The following is an 18,449-nucleotide window of genomic DNA, read 5'->3' as shown; positions in this document are numbered from 1 at the left end:
GCCACGAAGCTCAGTCCCCCTCGGGGAGGGATGGGCACTGGCCACGGAGTTCGGTCCCCCTGGGGTAGGGATGGCCAGCAGCCATGGAGCTCAGTCCCCTAAGGGAGGGATGGGCACTGGCCACAGAGCTCAGACCCCTCAGGGAGGGATGGGCACTGGCCACGGAGTTCGGTCCCCCTGGGGGAGGGATGGCCAGCAGCCATGGAGCTCAGTCCCCTAAGGGAGGGATGGGCACTGGCCACGGAGCTTGGTCCCCCTGGGAGAGGGACGGCCACCGGCCACGGAGCTCAGTCCCCCTTGGGGAGGGACAGCCACCACCATGGAGCTCAGTCCCGCTCGGAGAGCTCAGCTGCCTGGTCCCCACAACAAGATGAGCCAGAGTTCCTGGCGCTCAAGGACTGTGCTTCCTGAGGGGGAGCCGCACCATTCAGAGTGTCTGGCTAGCAACTGAAAGCACAGTCAAAACCATTTTGCTTTCTGGAGGAAAAATAAGAGTGTTTGTGTGTCACCAAACACTGGCCACCTTCTGCTGGTTCTGGGTAGCTGTGGCTATAGAGACGCAGGCCCTCCCCCAGGCCCTGGGAGGAGGGACACGGGGCTGAACGGCCTCACTGACTGTCGGGTTATCCGTTTCTAGTACTCCGAGTTCAAAGCCACTATAAACTGTTCAGTTAGAATGATGTCCCTTCTATACCAGCAGAACCACTGATCCAAAGCCAAGTCAAAAGCAAACCAAACCAAGATCCAAACAAGAACAGGAACAACGACTTCAGTTACAACTCTGTGAGTCTGTATCTATTATCTTTGCAAATAAGTCACTATTAGGCACCTTTACTGCAACAGGCCAGGTTGATACTTGAACTACTAATCATATTAAAATGAAAATGAAGTTAATACAATCATCCATTTATGCCTTAACGACATTGTGGACATTAAAAAGATGAGGCCTCTAGTAAGTCATGAATTGAGACAGAACATCCCTTTAAGAGGCCTCTAGTAAGTCATGAATTGAGACAGAACATCCCATTTAAGATGAGTTCTATATCAGGAGATGGTGAAGAAACAGCAGGAGGGTTTTATATCCTTTATTTCAGGTTCCTGAATACATGATCTCTCAGCAAAGAATATAATACACCACACTCTCTCTGATGAGAATTTTAATCTTCGTATCAAGATTCAACACTGCAACTACTCATGAAAAAAAAAAATCTATTTTGAAAATAAAAAAAAAGTGGGGCTTCCCAAAGACACCTGTCTGTGGCAAACATCTGGATCCAATTCAAGTATATTTTTGAGTATCTCTGACTTGCAAATGCTCTGGGCCTGTGGATGCCAGACGTCTCTACGTAACTTTCACAGCTCATCGATCTTGAATCTGTATACAGTTTCAGTAATCACTTTTGGCTGTAGTCCTTTTGGTCTTTGCTTAACTAAAAACATATCTCAGTCTCTCTCTGTCCTTCATGAGCTTGACATTTTTGAAAAGCTCAGGGAACTCGTATTGGATACTGTTTGGGTATCTGTATTATGGTAATACAAGACAGTGTCTTTGACATAAGAGCATTACATGTGTAACTTACTTTCCTGTGTTTCAGAAAAATCTTTAAAGAAAGTGATAAAGCCAGGGAAGGGAGCAAGATGGATAAAACAAGTGTTAAAATAACACTTTGGAGGCTCCAGGTGAAGACTATGTGGTGAGTGTTAGTGCTGTTTTTTGCAACTATTTTAAAAACCAGAAATTATTTCAAAATAGAGTTTTAAAAAATAATGTTTGTCAGGTTTAGGCCCAGAATACAATGAATTTCATGTGTTAAGGAGATTTTTATGTAGTAAAAGGAGGAAGGTCTCCAAACTGAATTCTCTGTCACCTTTTCTGTAAATGATCAGTCATTCATTCAGGGGAAGAGTCAGGCAAATGCTGTAAGGCAACGTCACAGGGTCTTAAAGCAAAAAAAATAAATGAAAGGGAAAATGTTCTGAATATATTCAATGAAAAAAGTAGCATACTCACCGTCCAACCCAGGATGGCTGATTGTCATTAATGAGACGGATTTTGTCAGTGGAGAAGAAACGGCTGATGTACAGTAATTAAATCCCTGTTGTTTAGATCTGTGACATGTCTGTGAAGGAAATAAAGGTAAAACAGTTCTCAGTTCATGCTCTTATATTTCTAGGTTAGTACAAAAGTTGACATTCCAACTCAGCAGAAGGAAATAAGGCAGTACAGAGGAAAAGACCACAAGCTTTGTAGGCCACAAAACAGCTGCTCAACTTCAGAGAAGCAATCCAGCTCTTCTGAGCCTCAATGTTCTTATCTGTAAAATGGGAACAGTTAGAGTATCTACCGCTTATGGTCATTTTGTATCCCTTCTAAGAGGGACATCTAAGGATGTCTCAAACTTCGTAAGCACTTAATACACGTCTACTGAATGCACAATCAGATAAAAATAACTTCACTGGAAATATCAGACTATGTATAGTGCTTGCCCTTTGAAAATTTAAATATCATGTACACATATAGTAGGATACCAGTAATATCATTCTGATGTTAAAAAATTGCAAACAGAGATACAAATAGAAAAGGTTTTAAGATAACAAGCAAAGTAGGCTCTGCATCTGGATAGAAACCTAAATTGTTTTCACTTCCTCTTCTGAGAATAAATGCTTATATGCGAACATGTGGGTAACTGCAATCCCTCAGTAACTTCACAGCCACTTCAGTGTGTAATCAGACCCACTGCAGAAGATCCTGCAACAAAACCCGTTTCCAGTGATGGTGGGACTACTCTTGTTTTGCTTGGAGAGAGGCCATCCTGATTGCTAACTTTAATTATCATCCCTTCCCTTCCTAGCAGTCTGAAATCTGTATGTGCTAAAAGGGAAGCAATGAAAATTCGTTACTAGGGTGAACTTGACTCAGTTACACCAAAGACTTCTCATTATTTAGAGCTTGTTCCATGGGTAACCATGGAGTCTGAGGCAAACAGTTGCTATGTTTCAAATACAACTGTGAGGTCTGAAAAATGACGTCAGTTGAAAGGCAGAGATCTTCAGCAGGAAGCTGGCTGCTGGCGACTTGTGCACATCAGGCATACAAGCGGCTCAAGTATCTACTCTGAGGTTGCACACGAGATGGAAGACTCTGGTGAGCAGAGCCCTGCGCAGCTGGGCACACCAGGGGCTACAGGGTCGACACTTCATCTCGACAGACTCAGACAGGCCACTTACACGGACACCACTCACTGGAGAGAGGCCATCACTCAGACTCCAGAACGTCAGCTCAGGAGAAGGTCATCACATAAACATCAGTAGGAAAACGGAAATGCTCTCATTTCCTCATCAAATGTCATCTACTTCAAAGCAACAGGGAGGCTAAAAGCCTGCCATTCTGAGTCTAATACTGTTCAGCTAAGAGCCAGTTATGGGGCCTCAGGCAAGTCACTTAATATGGGCTTGACTTGCTCACACACAAAGGCTTAATTTTAAGCAGAATGTGAGGGGATTTACTGGCTCTAAGTAAACTCAAGTTTTGGTATTTTACCTGGTCCTACAAGTGATTTCCAAAGGACTCTCTACATATAAAATACAACATGTTCTCAGACGTACTTGTCAGAGATGCTCTCTGTAGTCACCAAATTTATTGTTTCCTATTTTTCCCCTCTTTTCCTGTTACCACTGGGTTGAATAAATAGACACCATCTACTTCGATAACTATATTCTCCATATTCTTGTTATTTTTCTTAACTTCCAAGAAGCCATGAAGAGGGGACAAAGGAGGCAAAATTCCTTTAGGCCTTCGATTTTATTTCCTCTGGGCCTTCACATGACCATAAGTGATATATTAATCACCAAATCGCCTGGTGCTAGATTTAAAATATTTGGTCACTTCATTGCTATGTAGCAGGATGTAGTAAAAAACTAGATTTCTACACAAAACCTTAGTCACTGATTCGAAGAACAGGTTGTTTAAATTTTTGTTTGTTTAGTTTGAAACGATGCCTTACACTTCTACCTAAAATGAAAGCTACCTACTCAGAGACTGGCGTTTTAACTTTTTTGTTTAATTAGAAAAAATTTCACTTGAAAGTGTATCCCAGAATACTCTCAGAAGTACATCCAGGTGTTAGTTTTAAAATTAATATCTTCTTAATTTTAAAAGTTTGCTTTGCTGAAATATTTAAATCTATGCAGATTAATGGTATTCTTTAATTAGCGTTGGGCTTCCCTGATAGCTCAGTTGGTAAAAAATCTGCCTGCAATGCAGGAGACCCCAGTTCAATTCCTCAGTCGGGAAGATATGCTGGAGGAAGGGATAGGCTACCCACTCCAGTATTCTTGGGCTTCCCTTGTGGTTTAGCTGGTGAAGAATCCACCTGCCACGCAGGAGATCTGGGTTTGATCCCTGGGTTGGGAAGATCCCCTGGAGAAGGGAAAGGCTACCCACTCCAGCATTCTAGCCTGCAGAATTCCATGGACTGTATAGTCCACAGGATCGCAAAGAGTCAGACATGACTGAGCGACTTTCACTTTCAAGCAGCATTAAGTGCTAAAAACTGCTGTTTGCAACACTGACTATATGTGTAATTATAGCTACTAACCTTATGTGAACATAAGTCTTGCCTTCTTTGTTCCTAACATGAGGATGTATTTAGGGAAACGAAACCAATCTTTCCCCCACAAATTAGCAACATACACCTCTTTCAGCCTTACCTGCTGATTAAACATTCTATGTTCCCTCTGGCCTGATTCAAGATCCTCTTCTGAAAGCGACACCAGAGAGTCACCCCTTTCCTGGCCACTGAAAGGGTGCCTGAGTTCTCTGGTGTTTGATGAGTTTCCTTCTAGAGATGAGGACGGCTTGTTTCCAATACCAGCTCCTCCTGTCAAGCCTTCTAGACTGAAACTGAACACAAGACACAAGAGTTAATTCGTTCTGAGACTCAGAAAGCAAGGAGGATACAAAGCCCCTGCATTTGCGTCTCCCTTGCTTGTAACTTTCTGTCACCCGGCAAAGCTGTCTGCAAGGCTTGGCCAAATGGGTGCCCCCTGCCCTTCCCCCTAAATACTGGTTGGCTGAGAAATATACTGCACTTGGTTTGTTTGTTTGTTTAAAAAAACCTCATTCAATTTACTCAAATGTTGAGGTACTTCAAGTCATCTTCTTGGACATTTTTCAATATACCATATGGATAAACTGTATTATCTATAGATCTTTTATTTATGTGGGTTTTTTTTTACCCTTGATCTGATGTGATCAATTTTTGCCAGACTCTGAAGCCTGCCAATGCCAAATAATTAAATGGCACAGAGAAAATATGAACATTAAGTGACTTTCTGGAGGAAAATAGGGAAGATCCAGACTTGCCTTTGCAGCCGTCAAACGGACCTTTGTAACTTCACATTTGACTACAATCCAGGTGACATTTGTAACTTCACCTTCCACGACAGTCTAGGTGACCTTTATAGCTTCACAGGCATGCGTCCACCCCAGAAACCCCATGTCACACAGGCGCGTTACCATCTGTGCACACCTGCCCCAACAAGCACCGCTCTGGCAGGTTCCTGAGAGTCGCTAGTTGCAGAAGGCACACGGGACACCACCGTAAAGGGCAGAAGCTGAAAAGGCACAGTGTCTAAGAGAGGTTTGTATCTTTCTCCTTGATACTGACAGGGTGGGGGGGGAAGCAAACTTAAGGTTTGAGATGGAAAATGGGATCCCTGGAATGAAGACTGTGGTCTGCAGAGTGAAAAGCATTTTTTGTGAGGCTATGGAGAAAGGTTGGCCAGCTTTCACCCTTGGGGATGCTAGCCAGAATAAATCATGTGTGTGCCTACTGGCTCTCAGAATGCAGGGGGAGAGCACCATGCCCTCAGTTACAAGCATGTGGAGTTGTGTTGGAAGGCATAATGAAGCTCTTTCGTTACCTCTGCTCAAAGTGAACTGCTGTATGCCATCTAGAAGGGTTTCTATCTGCCCTTTTTCCTATGAATCACTTATTATGAACTGAAACCATATGCCTCTATAAATTAAACAATGGATTTTATTCTGATTTCAATATGATGATAGAAATCATGACTAACTCCAAGTAAATGTCTCTGTAAAACTCATTTTCAACAGCAAGGGTAAGAAGACAGACTAATTGAAGAAGAAATTTAGTTTTCTGTTATGAATTATTTCTAAAGCCTGAGAAAGCCAGATCCCACGCTTATACCACAACATTTAATCCTGTAAGTGATTAAATCTGGCTGCTTAGTTAAGAGAAGAATATGTAATGATGAGCAATCTGTGAGCTTAGAATCTAAAGAGATGACTGGATTTGGAAGCGTAATTAAGAAATGAGTGCATCTTAGTAGCTGCCTTGTTTCTGTTTTTGTTTTCCTCAGGATGTGCTAATTCCTAGGAGCTGGGAATTGGGATGGATGAAAACAAAGACAGAAGTGGTCTACCACAGCATGGAGACAAGCCTGTGCAGAAAACACCCGAATCTATAGCCACTTGAGACAAGCAGAATGCATCGGGGAACACCATCCAGCTCCGAGGCTGCACCCCTTGGACTGGACAGGATGCCCACAGCAGAGGCAACACAACACCGCGCTCACAAAGAAAGCAGGCCGCCACATGCATTCCAGCCACACAGCCAGTCCAAAGCCGGAAGCTCGAGTGCTGTGTTCTACAATTCCCCCTTTGGTGGCTGGACACGCAACAATACCATACCTTCTGTAATTAAAATCAGCACTCAGGGCAGCAGAGTATTGCACACCAGAGGGACACCAGCTCATACTGGGGATGACATCAAAGGCAGAAACAGAAATGGAAGAGGAAACAGGGATGGGATTATTGGGTTTAAAAAGAAGGGACACAGTTAGAGACAGATGGATTTTCTGATCATCAAAAAATTAGGAATGTAACACTGATTTAGAATTTAGAAAATGGTTAGAACAAAAAACACAGTTCTTCTATTGATGTCCATCTACATAATGTGTTAGAAATGACTACGTGAACTCTTTACAGGTTAACAAGTTCAGTGTTGGAAACCCCAGAATTCCTACTAGCAAATCCTGAACAGAGTACCCACACTCCCTGTGGCGTCCCATGCTGTGGGCATGCTCACAGCAGTGTTTCAACCCCACTACTGGGGACACGCTCTCTATACTGCCCACTACTCCTCCACCCATTTAGGCTTGGATGCTAAAGATAAAGCATGTAACAACAACAACAAAAAAATCCACTTGATCATCTCCTGACCACAGCATCTCTAATCCTTCATTAAAAGGAATGATGACAAATTGCACTGGGGTAGGCTCACTGAGTCAGGTTTTTTTTTCTCCCGTGTTTCCATTAAGGATGAATCTAAGCCAGAAAATTCATATATCTTTCATAATGATACCCAACATCATCATCCACCTTCAAACCCTATTCACCAGGCTTGGATGCTAAAGATAAAGCATATAACAATGGTCCTATTTCCCTGTATTTTAATGATAATGAAGGGATGACTTTCCTTGAAAGGGAATTTTATAGTATTGACCAAAGGGTCCCATAATTTTAGGTATGTATCTATTTTCCCACAAGATTAAAAAAAAAAATCCATTTGGTCATCTATTTCCTTGACTATCTTTGCACTTATATTTATTCTCATGCAGTAGGAACAGAAAATCTGGGGTTGGAAATGATAAGGAAACATAAGCAGACAAAAAATAACCAACTCAGAGTATCAGGTACTCTGTAAAAGGAGCTGCATCCATAGGTCAGGATTTTTGATTAATAAAAGCTATCATTAAAAAAAAAATACACTGCTACTATTTCGGCCTTAAAGTTCTAAGTGACATGCTTTTGTTTTCGGAAGGGAGATAACAATAAAACTAATCTGCTCCCTGAACCTTCAATGGGAAGACCTGCAGACACCAAAAAAAACAAACAACAAACAAAAAGAAAGCTAAAAAAAAAAACACAAACAAAAAACCTAGAAAACAAAAACCACCTTGTTTTGAATACATACAGCTGATAACTTTGTGCTGACAAGTGGAAGGTTTTGATAGAAAAAAAAAAAAAAAAGGAAAATGACGGAAGAATAAATATGAGCTAACCCTATGGATCTTCTAAAAGTAAATCTTTAAAATAATACCATTAAAATAAATTAAAAGGTAAAACATTTAAAATCAGATTATATTAATAGTACAAAGCTCAAAAGTACAAAAAAGCAGAGAGTGGAAGTACACAGCTGAGACATGTCTCTACAAGTCTGCTAAGCAAGACCAGACTGACTTAGGGAAGCAAGCCCTGATACAGTTTACAAACACACATGAGATTCACAAGTCTGTTCTTTGAAAAGTATTAACTTAATTTTATACCGCTAAGCTGTTACTAAAAAGGCATATTATATCTACATGGCTAATTTACTAAAAACAGAACGTGTAAAAAATTAGAAAGTGAATATACATGCCAATTTATCATTCATTAAAAATTAAACAACGTGTTTCTATGGATTTTAAACATCCCTTTACTCTCAGAAAATGATAATGATGTGAGAGAGTGGGATGAAATTTAGGATAAAGAAGATGAACAATAGGGAGACAGAAGGAGCGTCAGAAAAACCTAAGGATCCAGGGAGGAAGCTGCAGATAGCCCTAGGGTCACAGAAACTCCTTTCACAACAGTAAGAGTATTTTTCAGAGCATCCTAATTTCAATTCCTCAGCTGGGGGAGTAACATTTCATGGTTCTTTAGCTTTGAGATTTAGATAGTTCCAGATTAAAAAAAAGTATCCTGATGCCCTACCTTTTAATACTTGCTGAGATTTTCCCATTTTAGTAGCTAAGGCTTAACACAAAACTTAAAATCGTAACTCCTATTCTTCATACAGAAATACGACAAAAGATGAAACCGTCACTGAAGTGGCTATGCCAGCTGTGACTCCATGGTAACTTGGGCTGCATCCAGCAACGGGTCATTCCAGGGTTATCCAGGGCATGTTTTTAGTAAGTCCATATTGAAGAGTTTAAAGAAGAGTCAGCCAAATAAATCTCTAAAGGTTTTAGATACTTCTACTGAAAAAGGCCTTTAATAACTTGTTCTCCTGGAGACAAACGTAACCAGGCTTAGGATTATCTGAGATTCGTGACTACACTGTGCTTGAGCTCAACTGTGTGCCTAAAATCTGAAACTAAAGGAAACACCCACTTAAAAAGACCAGGTAGGCAACAAAGATCATTATCCGCCCACTTCCTAAAAAGACAGCCTCAGCTAATAATTTAAAATCTCTCTTTACAAGTATCTCCTAATATGAGACACTAACCATAATCAAACCATCGTTTTCAGATTTCTAAATTTTTTTCCAAAAATTGGAAAAGGCACAAATGACTCCTGTACAGGAAATGTACTGATAAAAACTCAGCATTTGAAAAAATTAAAGTAAATCAGTACTTTTCGACTAAAAGTGACTTTTCAGCTGATAAATCACTGTAATTTTTAGCTTCAAAATTTTATGTGACCAAAAACCAGTATGCGATTGAAAGACTGAGAGGAGCCCTGAGAAATCAGGACCACATCAACAGTGGACGGGAGACTCCCAAGTGGCTGAGGAAGAAAGGCTTTCATCACGTTATTGAAGAATGTGCTGAAAATAGTTTAGGGCTTGATACATGAGCACACGTCTATTTTCAGTTCCCCCTTTTCTTGGGAAAGAAAGAATAAGTACTCCCTGGGGTCCATTACCTATGCACAACAGACACTTCTTAGACTCCTCCTTAGGTAAAGTTGGGGAGACAGTATTATTAAAGTGATCTGAACACCAAAAAAAACAAGATGGAAAAAATATTTTTTTAACTTTTTTTTTTTTAAATAAAAGTAGAACAGGAAAAAACTTCAAATTCGAGAAACCGTTTTATACAGGATGGACGTTAGCAATTAATAAGTACCTGTATTTTATTTGTCTAAAGCAGACAGGACTTATTTAAAATTAGACTGTTAAATCGTGGATGAAGCAGAATGAGATGCTTGTTAGTAAAATAAGCTCAGAGGCAAACAGTTAGTCCATCAAGTTAGTGAGCTCTGTACCTTCTCCTATGAATGGGAGGCCTCCTGACAACATCCCCAAGAACTCGCATTGAACTGAAAATGAATGGTGGAAGAGGTCAGTGTCCAGGTCAAACAAAATGGATACAAATGAGTGAAACACACAAACATCACACTAGGAAGAGACAATCACCAAAGAGAAATGGTTTGGGAGTAAGGGAATCAAAGAAAGTGGAATAAAGAAAACATCATCACCAAAAAGGCCTGATAATCTCTGAGAAGGGCTACTTTAACTCCTTGGAGCATGGAGGGAACAATCAGGTGACCAGGAATGAAGTTTATTAAATTATAAAAGCAAAAGGACTTTTTCTAAAGGTCAGCCAAGCATAACTTTAACAGGATTTTCTTAAACACTTTAAAATTCAGGTAATTCTCTATGCAGATTAATACTGTAAAAATTAGTTAAACTGATGAAAATGACCCCTAACTCTCATTCCATTATCTCCAGAGGTACTAGGACAGTGGTACCAGGCAATTCTGAATGATAACTGCAAATAGGAGAGTCCATGATATTATATAGGCTGAAAATACAAGCAATTTAGGTAATAGGGTTCTAATTGCAGCTCTATCCTAAAATCACCATGTAATCTTGGGCAAATCTTTTACTCTGAGCTTCAATTTCCTCACTGGAGCAACATGATGCATACTGTCACATCTAGCTTGGAAATTAAAGTCATGGCAAAGAGATCCATCGTGGTTTATAAAGGAAAACAGATTCCATATAAAAGGAATCCTCCTTTCTCAATGCTGTTGTCATCTAGGACACGTGTATCCCGTCAAGCAGATTCCCTTGCCTCAGGAAGGGAATTCTGCCTGTAGGGATCATTTCCCCATCCTTATTTTCCCATATGAATGCTTAAAAAAAAAAATTACAGCTTGAATGAAGCTGTAAGGTTTGCATCCTGAACTGTACCCCAGAATAAAATGGAGTTGTAGAAAGACTGCCTGACCAGGAGACTGGAAACCTGGATTCCACTGACATTGGGTAAATGGTTTAAACTACCTACATAGTCTCACCTGCAAAAATGGGGATAATCCCACCTGACTCATGAAGAGGATGGGAAAATTACATGAGACAATGTGTTATTAAAAGAATCTGAAAAGGGTAGCAAATCAGGAGGGTGTAAGGTACTATATGAAGATAGGTCTTCATTCACCTTGGGGCCTCCAGAACCTAGGAATGCCTGCTGTGCTTAATACATGTTGGCCAAATAAAAAAAACAGGAGTGGATGAATGTAATCAGATTATATGTACTTACAGCTATGAAATCTGAGCCAAAATATTAGGAGGTCAAGGAATTTTTAAAAAGCAAACCAGCCAGTAATCGCTCCAGGTGAACTGTTTATATCAGCTGTTTTACAACTGTCAGCCTCCTCCCCTGGCTGTTGGTCCTCATTTAGAAGGTAGCCTTGGAGGAGGCACACTTTTACACATAGAGTAGGCATCATGGCACCTGTTCTTCAAACTTCAAACTTAAGCTCATCTAGGCAGCCAGTGGCTAGAAACCAAATCCACATCTTCACATAGCCTGCTTGGCAAACCGAAAGGATGACACGGAGTGCCACAAGAGACCCCCAGGCTGAACGACATGTGGAATAACAGCAACAATTTAATAATAATTATGATCGCTTTAACAGTTAAGTACTGGTAATTTAGACTTTATCAAAACTTTCTACACTAGAAACAGATGGCAAATCCTATGAAGCACTGTGAAAAAACTTGTGTTGAGACTATAAGATTTCAAGTTTATTTCTTAATTGAAAATTGACACGAAATTATTCCCTTCAAATTTTCTAACCTCTCAATTTTATGAACAAATCTGGCCTAAACAGACGTTACACCAGTGTTTAACTCACTATGTGGCTTACATATTTCATTGTAATCTTTACTCTTACAAATACTCTGAAAGGCAGGCGTTCTACAGATGAGAGAATTAAAGCTCAGAAGGGTCAGGTAACTTGCCCAAGGTTATCCAGGTAGTAAGTTTCAGAGCTGGAGTTGGCACACAGATTTTCCTGATTCCTATAGGTAAGCCTATATTCTTTCTTCTATACCATGGTATCTCCTGAAAACTTTCCCTAACGGTAACACCAAATTGAAAGCAAGCAGACACTGAGACGAGACAAACGGCCTGCCGCCTCACCTCCGGTGGTTCATTTCTGCGTCGCTGGCTGCGTTCTTCCCGGGACCCCAGCTGTGCCTCCGGAAAGGGGACAGAGAGCGCATGGAGCTTCGCAGGACAGAGCGGCTCGCGGGCACCTCGGTGATGCTGTCCATCTCCTCCTCCTCCATCTCCCCCGAGCCAGCAGGCTCGCTCTCGCTCTCTCGACCCTCAGCTCCCACCCCATGGCTGTTGAAGCCGTTGAGATACTGCGGGTCTCTGGACCTGTTCAAACTGGAAATCTGGGGGAGGGACACATCACTGCCGTGAGACGAATGTCGGTCCAGGGACGCCGTGTCATCGGTGGAGGAACTGGATCCAGTGACATCGCAGGCCAACTGCTCCTCCTCGGGCTGCAGTGGAGAGAAAGCACGTATGGTCGGAAACGGCAGGACCAAGAGGCCTCGGCTACTCTCCACTGAGTCAGTGCCTTTACAGCGGGTAGGACAGGCAACATCACAGCTGGCGCCAAACAGCTTTCTTTCTTAAAGCACAATCACAGATGGACTCAAACAGCCTCCAGTAAAGGTACAGTCCAGGTCCATACTCTTTCTACCCTTTTACTAGAGGTGCAAAATGGGAAATATATGGTCTTCCCTTTCTTGCAGAGGAAAAGATCTAATTCCGGTCAGTTATTTTCAGTCAGTACTATCAACTGAAATGAAGGGAACCTATGTCTCTGAGGTTTCTGATGTATGAAAACTCTAAATTCATACCATGTAAAGTTAAATTTATTTTTACCAAAAATTTTGTAAGTTTTGTTTGTATGGCATCACCAACTCAATAGACATGAGTTTGACCCAGCTCCTGGAGGTGATGAAGAGCAGGGGAGCTTGGCATGCTGCAGTCCATGAGGTCTCAAAGAGTTGGACACAACTCAGTGACTGAACAACAAACAACAGAGTCTTCTGTTAGCAAACATGTCCAGCATACAATCAATACTAGTTCATATCAACAACCAAGAAAACACAAATTGGATCACAAAGGCAATCATATTATGTCAACAGAAAATACTTTATATGTTGGGATTAGTGGTGGTGGTTTAGACAGTAAGTCATGTCTGACTCTTGTGACCCCATGGACTGTAGCCCACCAGGCTCCTCTGTTCATGGAATTTTCCAGGCAAGAATACTAAAGTGGGTTGCCATTTCCTTCTCCATGTTGGGATTATCAACAAATATTTTTAGTCATCATGAAACTACTTGCACTAGCAATTATAAATTCTTTTGAAAAAAAAAAGAAATATGTTATAAGAAAGAATCCACTGGCAATTATGACACCTGAACAATACAATAATCAGAATAAAAACAGTTGAATGAACTCAAGAGTAGAATGGAGATGGCAGAAGATAAGCTAACTAAAAACAAGATAGTGCGCCTGGCTACAACAGTGATATACTGAAGTTTATATTCAAAAAGCAAGTCTGTTTTCAGTGGCATTTTCAAAAATGCAGAACAGCTTATGATCCCACCTAAAGTCTGCCACAAATGTCCAAATTCTGGGCCACAAACACCTAAATGCAAGAAATTTATCCCCCCTTTTTTCCTTCAACTGAGTACTGGCTGAGTTTTATCAAGCCAAATGGTACCTAGAACAATCAGTTCTCTGCAGTCTTTGATAGAGTGATGGTGCTCTTTTCCTGGCCAACTTCTAGAGCCTACCAGGAACTGTGTCATTCTGATCCAGCAGTCTGACAAGCTCTACCTGCTGAAAAGCACCAGAACACACCATGCGACGGGTGAGGGAAGATGAGCGTTGCGGCATCCAAAAACCAGAAGACAAGTGAAGTGTCTAAAAGCTGCACGCTCACCCTCTCAGCCACACGGGGGGCACTGTACTGTCTTCGCATCTTTCTTGTGCGTTCATTCTCATGGGACAGGGAGCAGGAAACAGAAGCAGACATTGTGATCCCCCCGCCCCCTTCTTCACAGTATTTCCCTAATTTAGGAGTAAAGAAACTTACAGTTCTTCAAAACAGATTTTAAAAATTATAGAAACTCATGAGCCCTTTTAGTCTTGAAACAGAAAATAACTCCTAAAGAGGCTGACTCTTTAAAGTCTTAACAAAACACTTCAAAAGCACTCTACCTTCTCAAAGCAGTCTTTACAGCCTTGGGGCTGAATCTCACCAGCTCATGTGAGCTTTTTCTTTCTACTCTCTAGAATCCAGCTTCCCAGCTTAACTGCTCTTTAAACAATCAGTGAGGGATGAGACTGAGGGAGATGCGAGGGGCTGGACAGTCAGGACTCTGAGGCCCAGACTGTTTCCTGGGCTCCCCCAAGTACAGCAGAGGCAAGAACTGAATGCAAGCTGATTTCAACTTTTAAAACGCCCTGTTCTATTACTATCTTCATCACTTAAAAAACAAAAAGACCCTGTAGGAAATAAGATCTCAAAGTCTGTATCAGAAGTCCTCAGTGTTCCTTTCACTGGGCCACACTGGGCCATATATTTTTATTTTATAGTAAAAGAAAGCTATACTGAGTAGATTCTAAAATAGGGTAAGTTTTGGTTTAAAATTGTCGTGACTCCTTTCAAGTTAGTGAGGAGTGACCTGGGCATTCTACATGTTCTATTCCTGGGGCCACTCTCCATCCAGAGGAAGAATATAAATGGTCGTGAATAGCAACTCCAGAAGACACTTTTAGGATGTCTTAGCTTTTCACTGGACTGGGTTGAACAGTGTCCTCCTCAAATTCACATCCTTCTCAGAATGTGACCTTATTTGGCTGGGTCTTTGCAAATGTTGTTCGTTAAGATGAGATCATACTTCACATGAGAATATTTCCTGAATCCCAAAGGAGTAGTATCCTCATAAGAAGAGAGCGCAGCCCCTCGGATACATGGCTTTTAGGAACCCCTGCCTCCAGAACTATGGAAGAACAGGTTTATATTGTTTCAAGCCACCAGATGTGTGGTAACTGGTTACAGCGGCCCTAGAAACTAAAGCTGCCTAAATGTCTAATTCTCAAAGCAATATCGAGGGACAAACAGAATGGGCAACAGAAAAGAAAAATGTGTGACAAGTCTGGTAAAGATACACAAGCAAGGCTTCAAAAGAAGTGAAAGTTTCCATTTATCCATGTACCGCACATTCTTCTTACAAGTTAGCTCTTCCCAGTGTGGAAATGACTTGCAGATGGGAGAGCAGGTACTTCTTTCTAAAAAGGAGAAACCTGCCTAGCATATATGGTCAACATGGTCTTATTCCTGGCGTGTGCTTTTAACTCCGATCTTAACTTTTTAAAAAACAAAAACCACAAACTAAAAGACAGGGAGTTGTTTTTTTTTTGTTCATAGTAACTGCATGATTTCTTTAGTTTTGCATTCCTGATTCTGATTTAAGAATGAGGTTCAGACAGTATAATGTTCTTACACTCAAGTATTTTTATGAGCCGGTAGTTGCACCTTGAAAATGGAAAAATAGGACAAATTCAGAAGTTAAGAGAGAGCTCATTTAGTAAGTATTTGAGGCAAATGGTTTTAACTTTAGATTGAATCTAAAGAAGGCTATAATACTCTTTTCCAGGTTTTTTTTTTTTTAGTGTTCTCAAGAGTTTCCCAACTTCATCACATCCTTACACTACCTTTGCAGACTAGAAAGTAGTCAGTGGTGTAATGAGAAATCAAACCTGGAATATGGCCATGGTCTTTCTACAGCCAGGTATGTGTCTAGGGACGAGTCATGTGATAATCCTTAGATCTAAAGAAGTTAGAAATTAATATAATGTCTGTTGACAAACATTACCTATTTCAATCATGGATAATGGAGGAAAAGAGAAAAACATGGTTTTTTTAAACTTTTCAGGGTTTTTTTTTGCAATGTTCCCTTTCCAGTCTCTGAATCTGTAGTGCTAAAGAGTTCAGAGAAAGCTGCCAAAAAGCAGATGGGAGAGGCACGACTTACACCATTCTTCTCCTTCCTCAAAAAAGTACCAGATCTTAGGGAATGCTATTTTTCTATTTCTATAAATTAGAAGGGGGAATGGTTTCTAACACAAAACAGAATGTTTCATGCTTAGTATTTAAGCCCTTCTAAGAGTTTTTGAGCTGGTCTGTCTGTCTTTCTTTAGATAGGTCTTTTCTCTTAGAACATCTGCTAATTAAATGACTTTCAAGACTCAGAAAATTATTCCTGATGGCCTGGAGGAATGGTGCCATGGAATCAGTTTAACTAACAAATATTTTAAAACTTAGTTTTGAATCCATGTCAATCATATGTACCAGTTAAACTGACCAATGGCACCATTCCTCCTGAGAGTTTCAGGAGGGATAAATGAGGACTAATATCCCAAATCCCACATATATATATAAACACATATTTATATGGAATAAATATTACATTTGAATACATAAGTATTTACATATAAATACAGTGAATATATCAGAGAAGGCAATGGCACCCCACTCCAGTACTCTTGCCTGGAAAATCCCATGGACGGAGGAGCCTGGTAGGCTGCAGTCCATGGGCTCGCTAAGAGTTGGACACGACTGAGTGACTTCACTTTCATGCATTGGAGGAGGAAATGGCAACCCACTCCAGTGTTCTTGCCTGGAGAGTCCCAGGGACCGGGGAGCCTGGTGGGCTGCCGTCTATGGGGTCGCACAGAGTCGGACATGACTGAAGTGACTTAGCAGCACAATGAATATATAAGAACGAAAATACATGTATATATATTAAATATTTTTTAATTCTTAGAAGCAGATGGCCGAAAACAACTGAGATGAGTATTAAGACTGGGTTAGGGCAGAGAAGCAGATGAGACGCTGAAGTGTAGACACAGGAAGGAAGGGGTGATGGAGTCATGTATGGGCACGGCCACCTGCTCCAGTATTCTTGCCTGCAGAATCCCACGGACAGAGCAGACGGGTGGGATCCAGTCCAAGGGGCCACACAGAGTCAGACACGACTGAGAGACTAACACACACGCGTGCAAGAAAGCAAGCTTACTGGGGAAACGAAGACTATGTCTGTACCTGAGGCTGACAAACGAATTAGTCCTCTCTTTTCATAACTGCTTTTCCTCCTTCATACAGAAGGATGGAACACACACAAAAACTCTCCCCTCTACCATAAGCTTCTCTTTCCTTGGGGTTAATAAAATTATGAATATCTGCAAGTGGTGATCAGGCTAGAAAAACCCACTAGGTGATGGAGAGAACGCCCTCCGGGCACAGAAAGGGGTCAGGGCAGTGGCTCTTTCCAACACTGGCCTTCCGGCTTCAAGGGCAGGGCTGAGCTGACAGACTGACCCAAGCACACGTAGGTTTTGCTTAATCTAAGGCCAAATAAATTAGGGAAAATGAAATTACATAATAATTACATAAATAAAAGTTAACACAGAAGTCTAAAATAAATGATGTTTATAAAAAGCTTGAGAGAATCTATTTCTTAAATACATGTGCTGCTGCTGCTAAGTCATGTCAGTCGTGTCCAACTCTGTGCGACCCCATAGATGGCAGCCCACCAGGCTCCCCCGGCCCTGGGATTCTCCAGGCAAGAACACTGGAGTGGGTTGCCATTTCCTTCTCCAGTGCATGAAAGTGAAAAGTGAAAGTGAAGTCGCTCAGTCGAGTCCGACTCTTAGCGACCCCACGGACTGCACCCTACCAGGCTCCTCCGTCCATGGGATTTTCCAGGCAAGAGTCCTGGAGTGGGGTGCCATCGCCTTCTCCTTAAAATACATGTGCAGTATAACTATTATATAAATCTGAACAGCAATTATGTACTAGATACTCACCACTGTGAGGCTTTTACTAAGAGATTTAGATGTATGATTTCTTTTAATCCTCACAACTGTTTGATTTAGTAGCTATTCTTATGTGCATCTGATGAGAAACCTGAAGCTTAGTGAGGTTACATAATAAACTCAAGTTTCTGAGGGACAGACTCTTTTTTTCTTCATCTATTTCCCTTTCCAAGCTCTCCAGGTGATTCTAGGTTCAGCTAGGATTCATACACCTAAAATATATGATTTTTATTTGTCAATTATAACTCAGTAAAGTTGGAAGCAAAGTCACTGAATGGTACCCTCCGGACCGTGTACTTCATTTTATGTAAATATTATAAAAAACAAATCTTATAAACAAATACTGAATTCTAAGTATTGAGAAGTGGAGTGTATTGATATCTATAACTTTGAAGTGTATTAAAGAAATTAGATGACCTAATGGAAAGAATGAGGGGCAGATACACAATTATGAAGTAAAT

General features: G+C 41.0%; 1 protein-coding gene across 16 annotated transcripts in view; it reads right to left on the bottom strand.

The window, feature by feature from the left end:
* AKAP13 (A-kinase anchoring protein 13) overlaps positions 1 to 18,449 on the bottom strand; it is a 324,450-nt gene that overhangs the window by 68,302 nt on the left and 237,699 nt on the right. For 8 of the 16 annotated variants that reach the window (XM_027522117.1, XM_027522121.1, XM_027522127.1 and 5 more), the window contains 5 exons: positions 12,220 to 12,590; positions 10,058 to 10,111; positions 6,716 to 6,781; positions 4,711 to 4,903; positions 2,012 to 2,120 (listed from right to left, as the gene is read on the bottom strand). In XM_027522117.1, coding sequence (XP_027377918.1) covers positions 2,012 to 2,120; positions 4,711 to 4,903; positions 6,716 to 6,781; positions 10,058 to 10,111; positions 12,220 to 12,590 — 793 coding nt within the window. The remainder of the gene's footprint in view (positions 1 to 2,011; positions 2,121 to 4,710; positions 4,904 to 6,715; positions 6,782 to 10,057; positions 10,112 to 12,219; positions 12,591 to 18,449) is intronic. The other 8 variants (XM_027522125.1, XM_027522130.1, XM_027522131.1 and 5 more) reach the window with 3 other exon arrangements.

Source organism: Bos indicus x Bos taurus, chromosome 21 (genome assembly GCF_003369695.1).
Source record: "Bos indicus x Bos taurus breed Angus x Brahman F1 hybrid chromosome 21, Bos_hybrid_MaternalHap_v2.0, whole genome shotgun sequence".
Classification (NCBI taxonomy): Eukaryota; Metazoa; Chordata; class Mammalia; order Artiodactyla; family Bovidae; genus Bos; species Bos indicus x Bos taurus.
Note: the sequence above shows the minus strand (reverse complement) of the source record. Positions and strands in the feature narration are given on the sequence as shown.